Below are 20,903 nucleotides of genomic sequence, written 5' to 3'. Positions count from 1 at the left end.
TTGTGATGTGAAGCAGGAGGACTGCTCTTAGGAAAGTAAATACTGAAATCCTATTGTTTATTTGCATGTTTTGTGGACTCTGCTTCTGGAATGTAGGGGTTGCAATAGGAAAAAAGTGTTGGACATTAAAAAAAACACTTATAAGAGCATAATCAAGCAAAATATAAAAATAATTTAGAGTAGAAAGAAGGCAAAATATTTTAACATGGGAGGTTAAACTAGGGGTGAATGGACTTTCCTCATTTCATTCTGGATTCCTTCCACAGATTAACTGACAGTGCCTCTTATGTTTGTCTTCCAGTTTATAGTGAATTTCTAGAACATGTACTATTTGCTTTTGCCACAGCTTCCTGTTTCTACCATTAATTTGCATAATTTCCCCATCTACTCACTCCTGCCTCGATATGATTTATATTCCTGCCTGTATCATAATTATCATTCTGGCCTCCTAGGAAAAGAAAGGAATCTTGATTTCAGCTTCTGTACATACAGAAGCAATTTTTAATGTATATGTCGAGAGGGTTAATTAAACCTATGGTAGGCTGTCTTCCTTCAAAAGCATTATGTAAACTAGCAGTAATGCAATAGTAATCCATTTGTTATTATGCCGTGAGATTTGAGAAAAAGCACTTCTCATACATTCATATGAGATTTCGGGGATGGCAAAGAGAGTTTTTATAGCAATTCAAAAACACATACTCCCAGTGCAGAAGACTTTACAAATCCCTGGAATGCAGAGTGGAAGAATAGCAGAAAGCAAATGTATCAGTGCTGTTTCATGACCTGTGCAAGGTAAATTTGAGTTGCTAAATCTGTGGAGAAATTCACAGGGAGGAAAATTCTGCATACAGGCTTACACATAGAATTTGTTTCAGATTGGATGGCCAAATACATTAGTAGGTTTGATACAATAACTCATAAAGGCATTTTTGTGCCCTTCAGAACATAAAATTCATGTTCAGTTCATGTTGCAGAGGGGCTGGATGTGGAAAGTGAATGAGATCATCAGTAGAGCTTGTGGAACTGCCAGGACAGTCTTAGCATTGAATATTCGACACTGCCATCTTGAATTATACCATTGGCTCATTTTGCTCAGTATTGTTCATTGTGATTAGCTGTAGCTCTCGGGTTTCAGGCATAGGTTTTGCCCAGCCCTGCTATTGAGGGTCCTTTCAAGTGGAGATGCCAGTGATTACACCTGGGTCCTTTGGCATGCAAAGTTAGTACAGTCGCACCTTGGTTGTCGAACGCCTTGGTACTCATACGTTTTGGCACCGGAACGCCGCAAACCAGGAAGCGAGTGTTCCGGTTTGTGAACATTCTTTGGAACCCGAACATCCGACTTCTGCTTCTGCGGCTTCCAATTGAGTGCAGGAAGCTCCTGCAGCCAATCGGAAGCCGACCCTTGTTTTCGAAGTTGAACGGACTTCCAGAATCTGTTCGAGAACCAAGGTACGACTGTACTTTGGAACATCTGCTTTGCATGTGGAACGTCCACTGCACAAGAGATTTCCTAGGGATGTTTTAATGATTTTAGTGAAAACTGCTGTTGGGACAATACCAGCTGCAGTGGGAGAACAGAATCCTACAATTTATCAAGTGTTTCTGCTGCACCCATGTCACACTGTTTTAGCTGTGCTCTTAATGCTATAGGGTGGAAAACATTGTTCAAATGCCTATGTTTTTAACTTCAGTGGATAGGTTACTGAATCCTGCTAACCGAGTGCACATGTCTTTGGAAGAACAGCTGAAAGAGTTACTAGAAAAACTTGATCTCACCTGTGCAATGAAATCCAGTGGTTCTAGGAGTAAGCGAGCAAAGCTTTTAAAGAAAGAAATTAATTTGATTCGCATCAAGATAAGCCAGCAACAGCATCAGCCCTCTCAGATTGAATCAGGTATTGGAAGTTTTGAAGAAGAAAATGCAGTATTAGAACAAGAAGGCGAAGAAGGTAAGATCTGTTAATTTAAGCAAGTATTAATAAAAAGTTGATAGAAAGTTGGTAGAAATTGCCACAATCCTTGGGTGAAAGGGGATAAGAAATTACTTAGTGTTATCAAAAGCCCTGCACTTCTGTATACTTTTGTAGATTCTAAATACAAATGTAGGAGTCTAAAGTTAATTTGGTTAGTATATAATCAGAGGTGGGGTTTTTTCTCTTATGTTCCCTGCCCAGATTCCAAGAGTACCTTAATCCTACAATGAATGAATTACAAATAATTGCTTTTGAGTAAACATGTATAATATCAGAGTGATGCTGGCAGGATTGCACAGGGATTAAGAGATTTCAGGACGCACCTAGTTTTTAGAGGGGGAAATCAAGGAAAAAAATATTATTCCCCCCCCCAGCCCCAAAGAGCAACGGACAGGCTGTGCGCTTCCTCTTTAGCCTTGAGCAGCATCTTTAGCCTTGAGCAATGGGATGGATCGTGCCCGCTGTCCACCGGGGCTGGACTAGATGACTCCTGGGGTTCCCTTCCAACCCTGCAATTCTATGACCTCGGAAGTTGTTGGGGGTCTCCACCACTGGAGGCTTTTAAGCAGCGGTTGGGGGACCATCTGCCTGGCGTTCTTTAGCTGTGATTCCTACATTGTGAGGGGGCTGGGCTAGATGACCCTCGGGTGGCCCTCCCAACTCTATACAGTCCTACACTTCTGCAGCAGGAGATCCACAGCCACTTCACACAGTGCCCACTCCCAATTTTCATTGGAGAGACATGTGGCTTCACTGTCTAGGTAGGTACCCCCCTACCTGCCACTCTTCCCTCACCCCACTTAAGCCGAGGGAATTCCTGCCCAGAGAATCTACCAGGTGAGGCAAGGGTTAAGATCTACCTCTGGTAAATGGCTTTGTATTCTCCCTCTTTCCCTTTTCTCTTCTTCTTCTATGCTAGATCCTTCTCTTGTGTTTTGTTTAATCTGTTTTTATTGTATACTAAAATAAAAGCTGCAAAGTTTCCTTTTTTATAATATTCACCCCCTCCAAACTAAACGTTAATCTAGATAAAAACACTGATCCAGAGGAAAAGAAGGGGGTGGAGAAAGGACGAAAAAAGAGGTAGAGATAGAGAGGTTTTTTAAAAGTTGGCTTCTTTAGCCTTGTGCAGCCTCCCGCGGCTGGAGAGGCGTGCTAGGCAAAAGAGGAAGCCCAGGCAGCGAGCGGGATGGATCGCGCTCGCTGCCGGGGCTTCCTCTTTAGCCTTGCGCAGCCTCCCACGACTGGAGAGATTGCACAAGGCTTTTCTAAAGGAGGGAGAAGGGACTGACTGGCTGCGTCAGTCCCTTCTCCCTCCTGGGGAAAAGCCCGCAAGAGCCGCGCAAAGCTTGTGTGTGGCTCTTGGGGGCTTTTCCTGCTTGCCTCCCCCCCCCCCTGCATTCGCTCCATAGGACGCAGATTTTCACCCTTAGTTTTTAAGACGGAAAAACTGCGTCCTATGGTGCAAAAAATATGGTACATAGAAAGTTGCATTTGTTGCAGTGGGCCTTCATATTTTCATTAGCGGCTCGTTTCTTTCCCAGCTGTCGCATTGGAAATTGCTCCCGATACACCCGATAAGGCGGTTGTTTATAGCTCAGGTGCACATGTTTGCTATGTCTACTGTCTTCACAGTCATGGCCATGCAGGTTTTATAGGTGAACTGCAAAAAAGGGGAAAAACAGAAAAATTAAAAGGTTGAGATGTGAATAAAGAATGTATGCTGAATCCTTTTTTAAGTCAAAAATATGGAAAAGGTTAAAATCCAAAGCAAGTTTAAATGGGGAGTATTTTCATTGTGTGTAGAAGCAAATTGCACGAGAGGAAAAACCTGTGAGAAGCGTTAAGTGTCCTCAAAGTCACAAAAGCATCCGCTCAGTACTGTTGGTGTAAGATACTGACAAAATATTTCGGTAGGAAATAGCTGTTTTCTCTATGTCCTCTTTCACTCTGCATGGAGTTTGTAGATAATGTGTATGGATTGTTAAGTGAGAGAAGCTCTTGTGCTTGAAAACAAAGGTGATAGACTTTATTGACCCAAAGAGCAGGCATTCTCCCAGGTAAACAATTCCTGTAAAGAATGTCAGAACGATGCTAAACTAAATAGTGGTGGGAAAGATGAATTGGTAAAAGGAATGGTTTTTTAAAAAAATATATCCTCCAAATAGTCAGTGGGTGAAATTCAGTGTCATGTAAGCAGTCCACGGATCATTTAGGTACACTACAGAATGTCATCCTTAGGGTTGGGTTCATTGAAAGCATGACTTAAGGCTGGAGCCAACCTGTGCTATTAATGGGTTTTGCCATTTAGAGTTTTACTGAATTGAAACTGGTAACCGTAATTCTAAGCTGTTTTGCAATTCTTAATAATACATTAATTTAGCAAAGCTTTCAAAGCCCCCTGTTAATTCTCAACAGTTTCAGGCTCCAAAAGTGTTTTTTTTTTTTAAAAAAAAACAAACTAACTGAAAAAGTTTAAACAGGTAAGGTGGCTATATTACTCAGCTTACTGTATTTGAAGTACTTTTATAAACAGCTTACGTCATGAAACGCTATGCAATTTGAAAGCTAATAGTATTTTAGAGGCTTAAAACTTTGGCACAAATTGGAATTCTTAAGATTCAATCCACAATGCAAGAGTGAGTCCTTTGGTTCCAGTGGGACTCGCTGTGAAATAAATACATTGAAGATTAGAGCCAATCTTTTCCACACTTACCCTATTCCCCTAAATCCAGGCACTAACTAGGACAGTTGGTTTAAATTTTATGTGTTATACTTTGTATCAAACAATAATTATTGCGGGCTACATATTTGATACTAAGTTTTATGTAGTAGCTCTTATAACTATCAGTTTTCAAAAACCCAACTTTATTAATTTTTTCAGGAGATAAATCTCCCCCTAAACTTGAACCATCAGATGCGTTACCTCTTCCTTCAAACTCGGAGACTAATTCAGAGCCACCAACCCTCAAACCTGTAGAACTCAATCCAGAGCAGAATAAACTTTACAAAAGAGTAAAATTTGACAATGAATTGTATAGTACTTCCATTCAGAAAGAAATAAATGGACACACTCCAGAACACTTACTTGACAGTAATCTCAGTGAGTCGACCGTTTCTGCTGTAGCTGAGTCATCAACTGATGTAAACAGACGTACTTCTGTTCTCTTCTGCAAATCGAAAAGTGTAAGCCCCCCAAAGTCTGCAAAGAACACTGAAACCCAGCCAACTTCTCCACAGCTAGGGACCAAAACCTTTTTGTCTGTAGTCCTTCCAAGGTTGGAGACACTACTGCAGCCCAGGAAAAGATCAAGGAGTGCTTGTGGAGATTCTGAGGTGGATGATGAGTCCCCTGTAAAGCGTTTGGATACAGGTAAACGTTTGCTTCCATATTATTTTTAAAGATAACATGGATAAATAATTATTGAATCCTTTTTTTTAAAAAAAGCCCACATTAAATTGACAGTATAAATGTACAACTTTATATTTGTAGAAGCCTGATACCTTCTGACATCTGATTAATTTGTTTTATCCATGTTGTCTAACTTCATATTCAGGGATGGTTGTTTTTTCTTTTCCTTTACTGCTGTGATCTGCTCTTCTTTTAAAGTAAATTGAATGTTAGATCTTTCTTCAAACCTTCTCCACTAATGAATCTGAATGCTTGCAGCCTAGTTAGCTATCTTTTATATGGCTACCTTTGTGTCTAATCATGAGAAGAATATACATGGATTCTGCTAAAGGTCAACTTTAGGATTTACATTCAAACCCAAAAAGGTTTGGACCAGTTCTGTTGTGCCATTCCCAGAAGCAGCCCTCTATTGAGTATAAAATGTAGTTCCCCCCTAAGTTTTATGCGTTGGATCCAAGCAGCCGTGTACGTTGCTTGCCGGGATTAAGCGTCATGGTTTTCCTTTAGTGCTCTAGCACTGGGAGTGCCCTTTGGATCCAATCCTATATTACACTGTGTGTGTGTGTGTGTGTGTGTGTGTTTCAGAGAAAATCCTCAAAGTTATGAATGAGATTAATCTGGAAAAAAGTTTTATTAGTGTTATGAATTATTATTTTTTTGAGTGATAGGTTCCTACAAAGCAAACCAAATCCCTACTCTGCCACTCCGGCCAGGGCTTGGATGAAGAAGTGGTTTCTCCCCTACTCAGCTGTGCCTGGGCTTTGCTGGCAGGAAGCGGAGCCCCCGTGGAGCTCTCCTTTATTCACCTGCCTGAACGGTGGTTATATGGAAGCTGTTGCTGGTGGTATCTAGTATAAAGCCCCCTCCCCCAAGGGGTGTCTGGGAAGGCAGAGGTGGAGCTGAACCAGCAAAGGGTTAACTGAATTTAAAAGGTGGCCTTGCTGGTGGTAAGTTGCGGATCTGGACCTGTTTGCTGTGCCAGCCTGGCGTGACAAACCATAAGGTTTTCCTGTCCATCTCCTTTCTTCCTGTGACGAAGATTGTGTGGGAGCAGGAAAGGAGATTTTGAGTCCGTAGCACACAGCCAGTCTCTTAACCGTGGTCAGACAAGAGGGAATGTTATATCTGCAATGTGTCATTGAAAAAGTGTATCATTTTAAAAGGATCAGTTTGGTGATACAAAATACACAAACCACACTTGATTATGACGTGCTGCTGTTAATGTCAACTTTTCAAGCATTTGAGCAGCTTGTTGTTTTAAGCATAATAGTCTGACATTCATGTTTCATGTACTACTTGTGTTAAGCAGGTTTATTTGTTTGCAATGTAGAAAATAGTGGTGATTTACACTTTTCCTTTTGTGTGAAATGGCAAAAGCAGAAAGTAGCGTGGTGAACAGTGTTCGCTTTAGTGGTTCAAGCCATCAGACCTGATTCACAGCAAAGAGTTGTTCTGTTGAGCAAACCAGTAATTGAGCAAACCAGTAACAGTAGCAAACCAGATTTTCGGGATGTTCCCCTTCAAGAAGCATATTCAATAAACTTGTTGACTTCAGCTAATTATCTCTTTAAATTAGCCAACGAGATTGCTTTCCTTTCTACTGTTCTGCTTCCATGTTTTTCTTTTCTGTGGCCAGGAGTTCAGTTGAAGAGGCTGTGGTTGGCATACATTTTCAAGTATTAATTGTTCGGAGAATACTGCAGGTATCAAATATGGGTTTAAATCCAGAGCAAGTTAGTCTTACTTGGGTCCTGTTGAAGGAAATGGAACTTAGATCCCATTGAACTCAGTGCAACTCACGTGCAGCTAACTAGTTCTGGATGCATACAGTTGTGTTCTGCATCTCGATGGGGAATGTGTCACAGGAACAACTGTTTAATGAGCTGCCCCAACTATCACACACTATAGAATGCACTGTTTTTACCCACAAAGTCTATATTTGAGTTTCCACCCACACCATTTCTCTTTGCAGTTTCTAGAAATGTCAAATCAAACTGTGTTGACTAGCATTTGGTGGAGAGAGAGAAATGTCATTTGTAGTTGGTGCCTCTGTACGTTTCCATGTGTGTTTATTTATTTAGTCATTTTTTCATTTATATATACATAGATACAAACCCCATTTACCTGAATATCCACCAGAAGCATGTTCTTAGCCTGACTTGTTTTAGCAAATAGTAGCATCTAGTACAGGCTTCCTCAACCTCGGCCCTCCAGATATTTTTTGCGACTACAATTCCCAGCATCCCTGACCACTAGTCCTGCTAGCTAGGGATCATGGGAGTTGTAGTCCAAAAACATCTGGAGGGCCGACATTGAGGAAGCCTGATCTAGTAGCTGCTTGATTTAGCTTTAAAGTCAATATTTTTACAAGTGGAACTCATTTTTCCTTGTGTCTAGAATGCCATCTGAACAAAGTTTACCTGTGCCTTCGTGTTTCATTATGCCTCTACACGCCTACAGAACCTCTAATGCAAGAGTATGCCACTTGCTAGTTTGTTTCTTGCAGCTCATTATGAACTCATAGCGGAGGGCCCCCCCCCCACTTTCTCCATATTTGTCCAGAATCTTCCTACTGAACACATTTTCTCTTTTTTTACTGAGGTTATAGCAAAGTTCCAGAAGCGCACAAGACCGTCAACCAGTGGTTCACAAACATTCCTTGGCTTACTGGCCAGCTATCATATGTAATTGCTACCAGTCGCCTCTCCTGCGTCATCTGGCATTCACAGAATGCCTGGGTGGGTAAGCATTTGTGTGGAGGTAAGGGAGCCGGCAGTAAGAAATAGTGGAAGTGTCACCTTGGTAGGAACTTCTGCTATTTCTTACCTGCTCAAAAACTGCAATGGAAATTAGACTTGAGAGTAGCGATCGGTGTCGTGTTCTCTAGAGGCTCTTGCCGCTTCCTGGTGAGTGGCCTTGTTGATCCCTTTTGATCCCTTGTTGATCAGTTGCCTGGAACTTGGGTTGCAAGGACACCATCCGAGGAATCATGCCCTTTCCTTCCTACCATTGGAACGGTGAGTCTCTCTCTTCCTTCCTCTTCTCGGCCCAGCCTCCTCACGCTTTCCTGAGAAGTTCCAATTGTGCCGTTCCAGTTTCACAATGAACACGTGAGGACACATAGTGCTGTTTCTTTTCTCTCCTCCCCGCCGCCCGCCTCACTACTACCCATGAAAGAGCAAAAGTGCCCCTAAAGTTGAGAAGCAGCAGAGGGAGAGAAGTGTTGGTGTCCCCCTTTTTTCAGAACTCCAATTTTTACTGACTTTTTTAATTAAAAAAAATGTGCAGTGGATGCTTGGGTTGCGAATGTGATCCGTGCGGGAAGCACATTCGCAACCCGCAATGCCGCGTCTGCACACATGCGGGTTGCGATTTGACACTTTGCGCATGCGCAAGCGCCATAACCTGGAAGTAACCCGTTCCGGTACTTCCAGGTTCAGCGCAGTCTGCAACCCGAAGCATCTGTAACCCGAGGTATGACTGTACAGTGGTACCTCTGGTTAAGTACTTAATTCGTTCCGGAGGTCCGTTCTTAACCTGAAACTGTTCTTAACCTGAAGCTAATGGGGCCTCCTGCTGCTGCTGCTGCGCTGCCGGAGCACGATTTCTGTTCTCATCCTGAAGCAAAGTTCTTAACCCGAGGTACTATTTCTGGGTTAGCGGAGTCTGTAACCTGAAGCGTATGTAACCCGAGGTACCACTGTATAGGTAAATGTTTAATATATGTTTCCTGGCAAATGTTTTATATCACCTATTTTAAATAGCTGCAAAATCTAGAAAGCAGAGTGAGTTTATAATCCTAACCCAGAAATAAGTTTTTCCCTGATGGTATCAACTGAATATTCCCTTCTGAGGGAAAGAAGAAGAAGAAAATGCTATACAGCTTTTTTTTTTATTTGTGTGTGTTTCTGTCCCATCTCTCTTATATAGAACTTTTTAAACCAGCTTCATAAACCCATAAACTATTCAGGTAGTATTAGTTAATTGGCAAATGTTTCTTCTTTGCACTTAAATAGACCTTTTGTAAATACTGTTGTGCTTTGAGTAGAAGGATGGTATAGTGCAGTATTGTTTTGTCGAATAAAGCTGTTTCAGAGTGTCAACACTATTTCAAATAATCATCTTACAAGACTCTTCTAATGTATATTGTGGATGCAAATGACTTGCTGCTGGCCTTATTAAGAAAACTTCCGTAAAGCTGTCTTTCGAGATCCCTAGTGTTCATGCAATCTTTGATATCTGTTAACAGAAAAAAAGCTCTTTCTAAGTGTTCTCATGACTGTTGACCAAAACTCAAGTTTAACTTAAGTATAAAATTGGCAGAAAAAAACTAATAGACTATCAACTATACTAGAGTATCTTACCCGGTTTTTGTTAGAAATATTGAAATGATAATGTTTCCAGTACTTTACTGAAAATGTAAGCAGGACAATTCTATAGCTATATCTCTGATGTGGAAAAGTAAAATTGTGTGTGTGATGTAATTATTAAGGAAATGCCGTGAGAGTGTTTTGGAAAGAATAACTCAGTTTATTTCTGAAATTGTGAAACTTGATGCCCTCTAGTCTGTTTTCTTATTTGTGGAGCAATTGACAGTAGCTGGAAACATTTCTAAAATGCTGCATAGAAATCTTAGGATCCAGCAATGAACTGCAGCGTATATTGTTTTCTTTGAACTACTTAACTATTGTACATGGTAAAAGCGAAATTTGGAATAAACAATTTAGTAGTTCCTTCACCCTAAGCCTACGATTCCCTTTTTAAAAAATTCTGTGTGCTGAAAACCAGTTCAGTAGCATCTTGTGACCCTTAGCACATGCTTCTGCTAACTCACAACACACCTTCTAAATTCACATGTGCCAGATACTTCCTTGGGCTTCATCTGCTAATGTCTTACTGCACTGTTGAAGCATCTTTAGAGGTACTGATGCTCCAAATATAGAAATAGGTGGATAAATTAATCTGTCATCTTCTTTCATTGGAATGAATTTCTGCAAAAATGCAGCCCCTGTTCATGGCATCTCTTATGAAAAATGCCCCTAAGCTCTCTGCTGCTACATCTTTCAGTAATGAGCAGTTGATTCAAAGTGGAGAATATTTCAGTCTTCCACTTTCAGATAGTACATGAAATATGACTAGTAGAAGACATTGATAGTTTGCATAGTTTTTGCTAATCTTGCTCTGGATACTGCTGGGAGGAGGGCTTATTTAATTAAAGCTCTTTTCCCTTTCAGTGAGACTAAATGGCTTTTTCACTGTCTTCCAGGTTCTCATATTAACTAATATGCTGAGTATTTATCTATTTGGATCCTAATTATTTTCTATTATCCTGAACACGGACTGGAATTCAATGTAATGATCATTTTGGAACGCAGAAAGACAATTACATTTCAAGTAATTATTTTGGATCATGTTGGAGACACCAGCCATCCTTAAAACAAAATCAATATCTTGAACCCTGTTGGAGGAAGTCTTTGATATATATGAACCTATGCTCTTCATTCAGTATATTTCCCCATCTCCGTAAGTTATGAAGTTGTATGTTGCAATCTTATGTGACATAAATTGGTCGCAGTTTTACCAATCCCCAGACGTCTTACCTCAAACGTGCTCCTTGTGGGTTGATTGGTTAAGAATGTTCCTTTCCATCGCCATTCCTCTGCAAGCCAATCTAATCTTCCCTTGGCCAGGATATAGACTCCATAATACATTCACCAAATATAATAACTGCATTTCTCTCCATCTTTATTTTGTTGCAGAAAATACAGGGCTCTATAGGAATTGAACATGATTTTGCACTAGCACTCGGCAGCAAAAAGGGTCTATATAGTGGTGCCATTCATTGATTATTGAAAATACTTGCCAGCTGACACCCTCAATTACCGCCTAGATCAGAAAACCCAATCCTGCGTTATACAGAGAGGGAATTAGGCAAGGGTTTTGTAACTTCCTAAGCCAAAGGGATTTTGAATTCCTAAATGCAGTATCTTATGTTTACTTTCCAAACTTTCAGTATTCCTCATTTTTTAAAAAAAAAAATCCTTCCTTTTTTCTTCTATTTCTTCATAACTGATTTCTTTCTACTGCATTGACTTTTTTCAGAGTCCAGTCGAGAATTCTTATCTGGTAGACACGGGTCTGCTTCTTTTTTACATAAATTTTAAACACTCTTGACACAATAAGTTTGACTCCATATTTACAGATTGGGTATAACTTCAGTTCCAAAATAATGAAATAGATTTTTTTAATTGTTTTGTGTATCTTGTGTTTCCATGAAATGGTTAGTTGTGTTACAGCAAGGAGTAGTTGTAGTTGTAGCTTCTACTGTGACAGTTGCATATCTACTTCAACTTACACTCAAGTAAAAGGTAAAGGGACCCCTGACCATTAGGTCCAGCCACGGACGACTCTGGGGTTGCGGCGCTCATCTCACTTTACTGGCAGAGGGAGCCGGAGTACAACTTCCGGGTCATGTGGCCAGCATGACTAAGCTGCTTCTGGCGAACCAGAGCAGCACACGGAAACACTGTTTACCTTCCTGCTGGAGCGGTACCTATTTACTTGCACTGTGTGCTTTCGAACTGCTAGGTGGGCTGGAGCTGGGACCGAGCAACGGGAGCTCACCCCGTCGCAGAGATTCGAACCGCCGACCTTCTGATCGGCAAGCCCTAGGCTCTCTCTCTCTTCACCTATTAAAAATAATATTTTTTGTGAGGAAGGTTTTCTTTCCACAGTATGAAAATCTTAAGTACATGTTATTACATAGATCTTTATCAATAGTACTTACTACTTAGAAAGTGTTCTGTTGTCCCTTAAATAGCTTCTTGCAGCATGAGCTGGTGTAGGCAAGAGCCTGTTCCTCAGAAGTGCGAAGGATCTGAAATGGACTATAAACAATGAAATTTCATAGGCTGTTAACATCTAGAATGCCACACTCTTCCTTGTTGAAACAGACTAACATGGCTTTTCTTCTGAATGTACTCAAAATAGCTGTAGCAAAGAATGGTGTGTTCTTAGGAAAACGTTGCTTGGACAACTAATGAAAACTTAGAAACACAGAAAGATCATTGTAAAAGTCTGTTAACTTCCTGTGGAGTACTAAAGGTTCCAGAAAACCTCAGTGTGGATCTGACAGAGCATCTCAAATGCAGAAGAAAATGAAAACAGATTCAGCTATTTTACCATTGCTCCAACGGAGTCTCTAAAATTGCTTGAGATATTGATAAGTATCCGGCTACCAAGTGCTTCTTCCTTGTTACGCTCTATTTTTGGTAAATTGTTTGTGTTAGGCCAAGCCAAAATGTTTTATGCAACTCTATCTGTTTCTGGCAACACCTGGGACTCAGCTATACTGCTGCAAATAAAACGTTTTGTGTGTGTTGTAAAGTGAAATATACAAATGTGGCACTAGATGACAATGGTGAGCTATGGCAAATTCAATATATTTTTCAAAAACCTTTTTTTTTTAAGAAAAAGCATTTTCACAGCATTTTTATATATGTGTAGATTCCACCCTGTTCTTGCTAAATTATCATTTATGTTTTTGTATACTTCTATGGCTGTGTTTGGATTTAATGGTGAATTATGGTTTAGCATTACACAAGCAAACCTTCGAGTGCTTCCTCCTTGCCTTTCTCTACTAGAGTGGCTAAGAGAAGTCTGGAAGCTTTTTTTAAAAAAATAATATTAACTGTAGTTTAGCTTACAGGTGCAAGACATGCTGCAGCTCATTTTTGTAATGCTAGACTACATTTTCGTGTCATTCTTGAAACAGCCCTGTATGTTTTACACATATTTCTGCAATTTATTAGCACTTTAGTTGTTGAATAGTGTGGGGATATAAGGAATAGACTTTGGTTGGATATGGTATTTGAACTGTGCTTGAACTGCTCATATAGAAGTGTGTGTACAAAAGTTTTAAATTGTCTTTCCAGTTTGCCTGAAATATTTTGCTGTTTGGCTCACAAAACAGATCAGCACGCAGTATTACCCTAGTTTCAATTCTAAGCATTTGATCCTCTGGTCTCTTAGAAATAATGATGCTGGCCCTTTCAAGCCCTGCTGTGTGTACATACTACTTGAAAATATTCACTTTGCAAATATTATTGCATTTACATCTAGCTTATATTTAGCATTCCTCCCCCCAATTCATGTTGTCCGGTTTTGGAGGAGGATGAAGATCTTACCTGCGTGGGGCTTCAGCCCTATAACTGCTCTTTCTAACAGTAGTTTTTCAGTAAGATTTGTCCACAATGTCAGTAATGGAGTAATCTTTGCCTATGCACCACCACCTTGTAAAATGAGTATATAAAACAATTATGAAACAAGGAAGCTTCATGAAACCTTCAAAGCTGATAGGACACAAGCTATTGTTGACTGCTTCTCATTTTGATTTCTCTGTACCCGGTATATTCTGGCGTAAAAATGCAGAGTGACTAACTGAACAACAAGAAGGATATAGGGAAATTGTAATGACAATTTGCCTGCATTCTGTATTGCAGTTGGTTGTCTTCAGCTTGTATTGCCACAGGTTCATATCTTGTTGGATCAACTAGCGTCTGCCTTGTTCATCACACGGTACCAGTTTTAGGAAAAGTTATTTCTTAGACCAGGTTTCTTTTTTTGAAAAATGAAAGATTGGAAGCATGTTATTTAAAGCACTCCAAGGAAACATAATTTTAGCATTGCTGTGTTCTGGCAGAACCGTGCCTCCATACAAGCCATCTTAACCTCTGCAGCTGGTGTGCCAAACAGATCTTATCCCCCCACCCCCCATCAAGGCAGAGAGCTTTTAAGCTCTCAGACTTGCTTACTGGGCTCACAGGCGTCTTCTGAATTCTCGCAAGAGGCTCCCAGAGCCAGGCAGAGAGCTTAAAAGCTCTTTTTGCCCCAGGAAAACCCTGCACAAAAAGCTCTCTGCCTTCCATGCTCTTAATTTATGGGATGTCAACCAATCAGTTTTCAGCAGTGTAAAAAATGTACGTAAGTTGCGAGTCACCTGCGTGTCTTCAACGTATTTTATGCATCTGTTGAATCTTACGTACAATTTTCATTTATGGTCAATTGAAGCATCTTTCAGTTTTATTTATTATTACGATATGAGACACTACCATTCCTGTTTCTAAAATAAGAGAAGATCAAGTTTCAAAGTTGGCAGATAAGCTGTTTGGGTTGTGGACTTTTAGACTAGTTTAGTGCTGTATTAGGCTTCTGTACATAGGTTCTGAATCCTAAACTGAATATGTGCAGACAGTGTTAGCATTTTCTAGGGCTCTATTGAAAGTCAGCAGTCGCCTATTTGATACCAGACTGGTCCTTACGCTGCTGGGAGGTTGGAGACAGCCATGTTCCATTTTCTTCTGACGATTTGAGGAATAGAATGAGTTTGCTGTCACTTGCAACTCAGATGCTTTAAGTACTGTATTAACTCACATTCTTTTAATTTTTAGATATTTAATGAAAATGTAGACCTGTCTTTTGTATGATTGCATAGACTTCGTTCTGCATGCATTGCTTTAGGAGCGGCACAGTTTGATATATCTTGCAACAAGTATCAGTCTCTTGATTTTACCTCCTCTGTCTTCACTGATGTCTACACATTCTGCACGTTTCACTTAACTATTTAACGTTTAATCTCATTCCTCTTGCACATATTAACAGAGGTACTAAAACATGCACATAAGTATATATTGAAACCTGTATGAAAATGCAATCCACTTCCACATTATGTGTATTTTTCTTTTGTTAACCTGCCAGGTCTTTCGAATGGTTTTGGAGATGGCAGTAAAGAGTCGGAGTTAAATGATACTCCAGGGAGAAAAGTTGAACCTCGTCGCCGTTGTGCATCAGAGTCTAGTATATCCTCAAGTAACAGCCTGTTGTGTAATTCAAGGTAAAAAAATGTGGTGTTATTAGCCCAAAGTTAAAGTATGTTCAAAATATAATTATTTGGATCTAGACTTCCCATAAGCAGAGGTACTCCGGTTTGTCATTTGCCCTGTGCCTCTTGAAAATATTCTCTGGAGGGTTGCAGGACCCTCTGGAAAAGTGAGGGGAGTGGTAAAAATCCCCATTCCCTTCCTCAAGCAAGAATCTTCACTGGATTTCAGAAGTGGGCAGCCCAGCAGTAATATTAGTTACTGGGGTGAGAGACTTCTGGCATATGAATGTCCATTAAACCTTGTAAAGAAGTATAATGATCCACATGTTTCTGCAAGCTATTTTGTTGTTGTTGTTACGTTTTCTGACACTTCAAATGTTTCTAGTTTTAGCCTGCCAAAATGTGGGAAAGGCAAACCAGCGCTTATACGAAGACACACGTTAGAAGACCGAAGTGAGTTGATATCATGCATTGAAAATGGAAACTACGCAAAAGCAGCAAGAATTGCGGCTGGTAACTGATATATTTACGCTATGTATTCATAAAAAATATCTGGCGTTTCTTCCTGCCTGCTCTCTAGAAATGAAGGGTGATGCCTTCCCAGGACATCCTATTCTGTGGCCAGATGAATGTGAGACTTTGCCTATTTGTGTCTACCTCTTGACGATACCCGTTAGGTTTTCCAACTTGCCCCCGATGCGCCTCCTTCTAATCGATCTCTTATTTCCTCTGCCTCAGACATTTTGAGGTTGAACATAACAAACACAAACCTTCTCCCACCCATATTTCCCTCCTATGCACCCTTTTCTAAATTCATCTGCTTTGAACACCCGTTACACCTTTAAACTCCTCTTTCCTTGTCTTGTCTTGTCTTGTCTTGTCTTGTCTTGTCTTGTGTTCTGCTCTTTGTGATTATAGCAGTTGATCCCTTATGACTATTTAACCATTCCCTTTAGCACATCTCCACCTCGAGGCCTTGTTAGCATTGCCTTTCCTGCACCAGCCTCGCTTCACCTCATCTGCTTTTCCCTCAGCTGTTGTCTCTTGTTCACGCCCTCGTTACTTCTTTTGTCCATCTAATATAAACTGTAAGCCCTTTGAGCGCGATATTTTCCCTGTTCTATATATTGCCTTAACACACTGGTGTCACTAAACAAATAAATTCAATTAACAAAGAACTCTTAGTTTGCATGTTGTGTTCAGGGCTTTCCATGTTGACTCTGCTCCAAAATGCCAGGAAATCGCAGCTGAGAACAAGACACATTATTGAGGCAGTATGGTACGGGATCCATGCTGTGGTTAGTTCAAGCTTCGCCGCCACCTTGGAGCAGAATGGCTTGCAGTTCAGAATCAGAAGAACCTTTATTTGCATCAGCCACTAGCCGTAGCAATAAAATAAAATACAGTGTACTGAAGATAGAGGTAAAAACTTAACTATACAAAATACATTCTGGAGGTTTACATCAATGATCAAAATAATAGATCTTATTCTAATTGCCCCTGCTAAATTTTTTGCAGTTATTGCTGTCGGCCGATTATCTTGATCTGCTAGAAGAAAGGACACAGTAGCAAAGGTTGAGCGACCTGGTATAGATAGCATTTGAGGGGTAATAACTTCTCTCCTCAAAGGCTTTCCGTTGCAGAGGGATCAGCCTAACTCCCAGATTTGTCTGTTCACTGGAATAGACATGTGGGGTCTATGCAGCTGAAGCTAACATGCAACTGAAGTTACCCTTCCATGTTACAACTACACAACTGGCACAAATGATAAGAGTTGGAAGGGACTGTTTAAGAGGGGAGGAGGAAGAGTTGACACACACAGAGACACACACAACCAGGGTTTGCCTTCCGCCACAAAATGGCCATTGTCGTTTTTAAACTTCTGCTTATAGGTATGGTACTGTATTTGAGTGCTGGGGCCTCTTAATAAATTACCTGCTCAGAAACTGTATGTATAATTCACAATACTGTGTGGAACGAGATCCTGGGCATAAACTTATACCATCATTATACCTGAACCATATTTCAGCTTTTCTGGAGTTCAGTCTGTAAGTGCCTCAAGTCTGTTAGACTTAGCTGAGATGCTCCTGAAGAGCCTGTGGGAAACTGAGTTGTCGAGAAGTCTAGTCATTTGATACGATTAAAACACAACACACATCTGCATCCATTTCTAGTTACAGCAGTGGAAAGCGGAACTGTGTATTGGTAATTTAAAATTACAGTGGTACCTTGGTTCTTGAACATAATCTGTTCTGGAAGTCCTTTCGACTTCTGAAATGTTCGAAAGCCAAGGCACGGCTTCTGATTGGCACTGGCACCCCGGAAACAATAGCTGAAAGCCGCATCGGACATTTGGCTTCCGAAAAACATTTTAAAACTGGAACACTTCTGGGTTTTTAGCGTTTGGGAGCTGAAATGTTCGAGTACCAAGGCGTTCGAGAACCAAGGTTCCTTCGTATAAACTTGAAATAATTTTCTATGCTTCCTCCAAGGAGCTTGAGGTAGTGTACATAGTTCGGCCTCTTCCATTTCATCCTCGCAAAAAACCCTGTGGTACCTTAGCCCTCATGGCTGATGAGGATTCCTTATCCACCAAACGAACCCTTACCTTACATTGGTTCACTTTATAAACTATTCTTTTGGAATCTGGCATACAGAATGTAACTGAGGTAGGGTATAATTTGACCAAATTTCACTCACACTTCGTATTGATTTTCTCTTGAACATTGGGTTTGCTGTGTGCACAGAATGGCAGGCTGGCGGAAGGACCTTTTTTACTTGCAAACTTCTCTGACTCGTAAAATGGGCTGCCTTTCAAACTTGCTGGGCAACGCTGGTTCATACTGAGCACGTGCATAAATTTCCTCATTCATGGGAGCTTAGGCAAACTTTGGACCAGAAAATGTGTTGTTGTTGTTGTTTTAAAAAAGGCAACTCCTGGGTAATGGCACGAGTTAGACATTCCCCTTGATCTATTGCAATAAAAAGTTTTGCAAAAGATGCAGTAAAAACAAAAGTCTTTCCAAAAAGTCCACCCACTCCCACTCTTTTTTCTTAATTGTAAGTCTGAGGGCAAGGACCATCTAATTATAATTTTTTTGTAAGCTGCTCTTAAGAGTCTTTTTGGCAAAAGGGTTGGGGAATAAATGCCGTACATAAATAAAACCAAACCATCAATGCCTTTGGGAAGGAAAAAAAAATGGTTCAAAAGTGCTAGTCGCTCATCAAACATTTTTCTCGTTCAAAACAAGTCATTTTATAGCATTTCTACCTCAAATTCAATATGGACCTAACTCTTCTACCCTTTCAAGTTCCCAATCAAGCCATAGAACTTGAATCCCCACTTCCAGATTCTTTATTATAGTTCCAGAATGTGAGTCAACTGGCTTAACGTGGGACCATGACTGTGGCCTTATAACTAATGTGATCAATTATTTCAGTCCTACTTGTTTCCATGCCATGTAAAACTAATTACTATCCTTTGCAGAAATGCTGATTCTTGTGAACAAGCTATAGGAGTTGCCTAGTCAAAAGCATCATCATTATTCAACTAACCTTTACTCAGAGTCGACCCATTGAAGTTCATGGCTCAAACTTAATTTCAGTGGGTCTACTGTGACTAAAAGTTAGTTGACTTACTGTTTGATTTTTCTTCTTCAAATCTACACTAAAGAACAGGAGAACAGAATCACAGGACTGCCAGTTTCAGTTTGTGGAAATGATCACTCGAGAGTCTTAAAAGGCCACAGCCAACAAATTCTCTTAGCTCAACGTATCTGTGGCTTTCACATGCATAATATTAACTGGTTAAACTGGTCAGTATGTTACTCTGTTCTCCCAGTCAGCCAATGAACAATGTGTAACAATATATTGAGCCACCTCCAACCTTGTTGTTGACAACGTAGCCGCTTTTCTGCATGGAATGGTTTGTTCCGAAACCTATGTGGTATGGACTGGTTTTCACCACACCAAAGACTTGAGCAAGTAGAAGAGCAAAGATTAACAGCTGGTTACAATTGCCCAAACAACATAGGAGCTGCTTCATGCTAATGCCCTACTCAAAGGGCACACACAAAGTTTACCTTTTCAGTGTGTCAACCATTGCATCAACTGTAGCTGTTATTGATTTACTCTCTCTCTCTCTCTTTTCCCCTTTAGAAGTTGGGCACAGCAGCATGTGGATTTCAACAGATGCTTCCAATTCTGTCCTTGAGCCTCTAAAAGTTGTGTGGGCCAAATGCAGTGGGTATCCTTCCTATCCAGCACTGGTGAGTTATTTGTCATTTATATTAGAGGTGACTAGAAGTAACATACCTTTTTTTATTCCAGTTGCACAATTTATTATGGGTGCATCTGAGTTCATGAAATAGCAAGTGGTAGTTGTCATATTCTGACGCTTTCAGAGTCAGTTTCCATGTAAGTGTCATGTTAGCCCAATTTTGGAAGTAATACCCATTAATTAGCTTCCCATTAATTTATTCCAACTTGTATGTATATATGTCCCTTCATATCCATGTTTGGAGATGTCAACTCTCCAATACGTTCTTAAACAACAACAACAAGCAGCAAACCTGGTTTTCTGTACCAAGTTGGAATAAATTGATACTGGAAATCTTAATAGATCCATTTCAAAAAGAGTTTATGCCTGGTTTTGGTACAGAAATGGTTTTGGTCTCCTTTTATGATGACCTCTGTTAGGAGAGTGGGGAAATGCGTTCCAGTTATTTCTCCTTGACTTCTCAGCAGCTTTTGATACCATCAATCACGGTATCCTTCTGGAGCGGCTGTCCGAGGTAGGGGTGGGCAGCACTGCTTGGTCTTCCTTAGCTGTTTCCAAGAGAGTGATCTTGGGGAGTTCTCTTCAGCTCTGTGGACTCGTCAGTGTGGGTTCAGTTTTATCCCCCATGCTGTTTAGTATCGACATGAAACCACCAAGTTGGGCTATCCACAATTTGGGACTGTGTTGTCAGCAATATGCTGATGGCACACAGCTCTACTTCTCCTTTGCATCTGCAGGTGAGGCAGTTGAAGTGCTGGACCAGTGTCTTGTCTGGTAATGGGGCTGGATGAGAGCCAACAAACTGGAGCTCAATCCAGATGAGACTAAGCCACTGTTAGTGGGCGGTTCCCTAGAGCGAATGAATGGGAAGTTGCCTGCTCTTGACGGGGTCACATTCCCTCTGAAGGAGTGGTTACATAGCTTGGGGGTACTCCTGGATCCATTGCTGTCACTTGAGGCTCAGGTGGCCTCGGTGGTGCAGAGTTCCTTCCCTCAGCTTTGACTGGCGGCCCAGCTGTGCCCCTATCTGGACAGGGATAGCTTTGCTTTTGCTGCCTGTGCTTTGGCAATCTCCAGTGTAGATTACTACAATGCATTGTACATGTGGCTGCTTCTGAAGGTGGTTTGGAAACTTCAGCTGGTGTAGAAAATGGCGGCCACATTGCTCAGTTAGTTGCCAGGCCCAATTCAAAGTGCTGGTTTGGACCTATAAAGCCTTAAATGGCTCAGTACAGCTCTGTGGTCCAAACCACTGAGCCTCTTGGGCTTGCCGATCAGAAGGTTGGTGGTTCGAATCTGCACAAAGGGATGAGCTCCTGTTGCTCTGTCCCAGCTTCTGCCAACCTAGCAGTTCGA

General features: G+C 40.8%; 1 protein-coding gene across 4 annotated transcripts in view; it reads left to right on the top strand.

Moving 5' to 3' along the window:
- Positions 1-20,903, top strand: part of BRD1 (bromodomain containing 1) — a 44,872-nt gene that overhangs the window by 17,836 nt on the left and 6,133 nt on the right. Inside the window, exons 7-12 of one of the 4 annotated variants that reach the window (XR_014224308.1) lie at positions 1,695-1,952; positions 4,861-5,349; positions 15,145-15,280; positions 15,654-15,781; positions 16,506-16,690; positions 19,427-19,536. Coding sequence is in view for 3 of the 4 variants with exons in the window: in XM_082242453.1 (XP_082098579.1) it covers positions 1,695-1,952; positions 4,861-5,349; positions 15,145-15,280; positions 15,654-15,781; positions 19,427-19,536 (1,121 nt within the window). In the remaining variant the exon portion in view is untranslated. Of the gene's footprint in view, positions 1-1,694; positions 1,953-4,860; positions 5,350-15,144; positions 15,281-15,653; positions 15,782-16,505; positions 16,691-19,426; positions 19,537-20,903 lie in introns of those variants that run through there. The other 3 variants (XM_082242453.1, XM_082242454.1, XM_082242452.1) reach the window with 3 other exon arrangements.

This window comes from Podarcis vaucheri, assembly GCF_965113315.1.
Source record: "Podarcis vaucheri genome assembly, contig: SUPER_10_unloc_1, whole genome shotgun sequence".
Classification (NCBI taxonomy): Eukaryota; Metazoa; Chordata; class Lepidosauria; order Squamata; family Lacertidae; genus Podarcis; species Podarcis vaucheri.
Note: the sequence above shows the minus strand (reverse complement) of the source record. Positions and strands in the feature narration are given on the sequence as shown.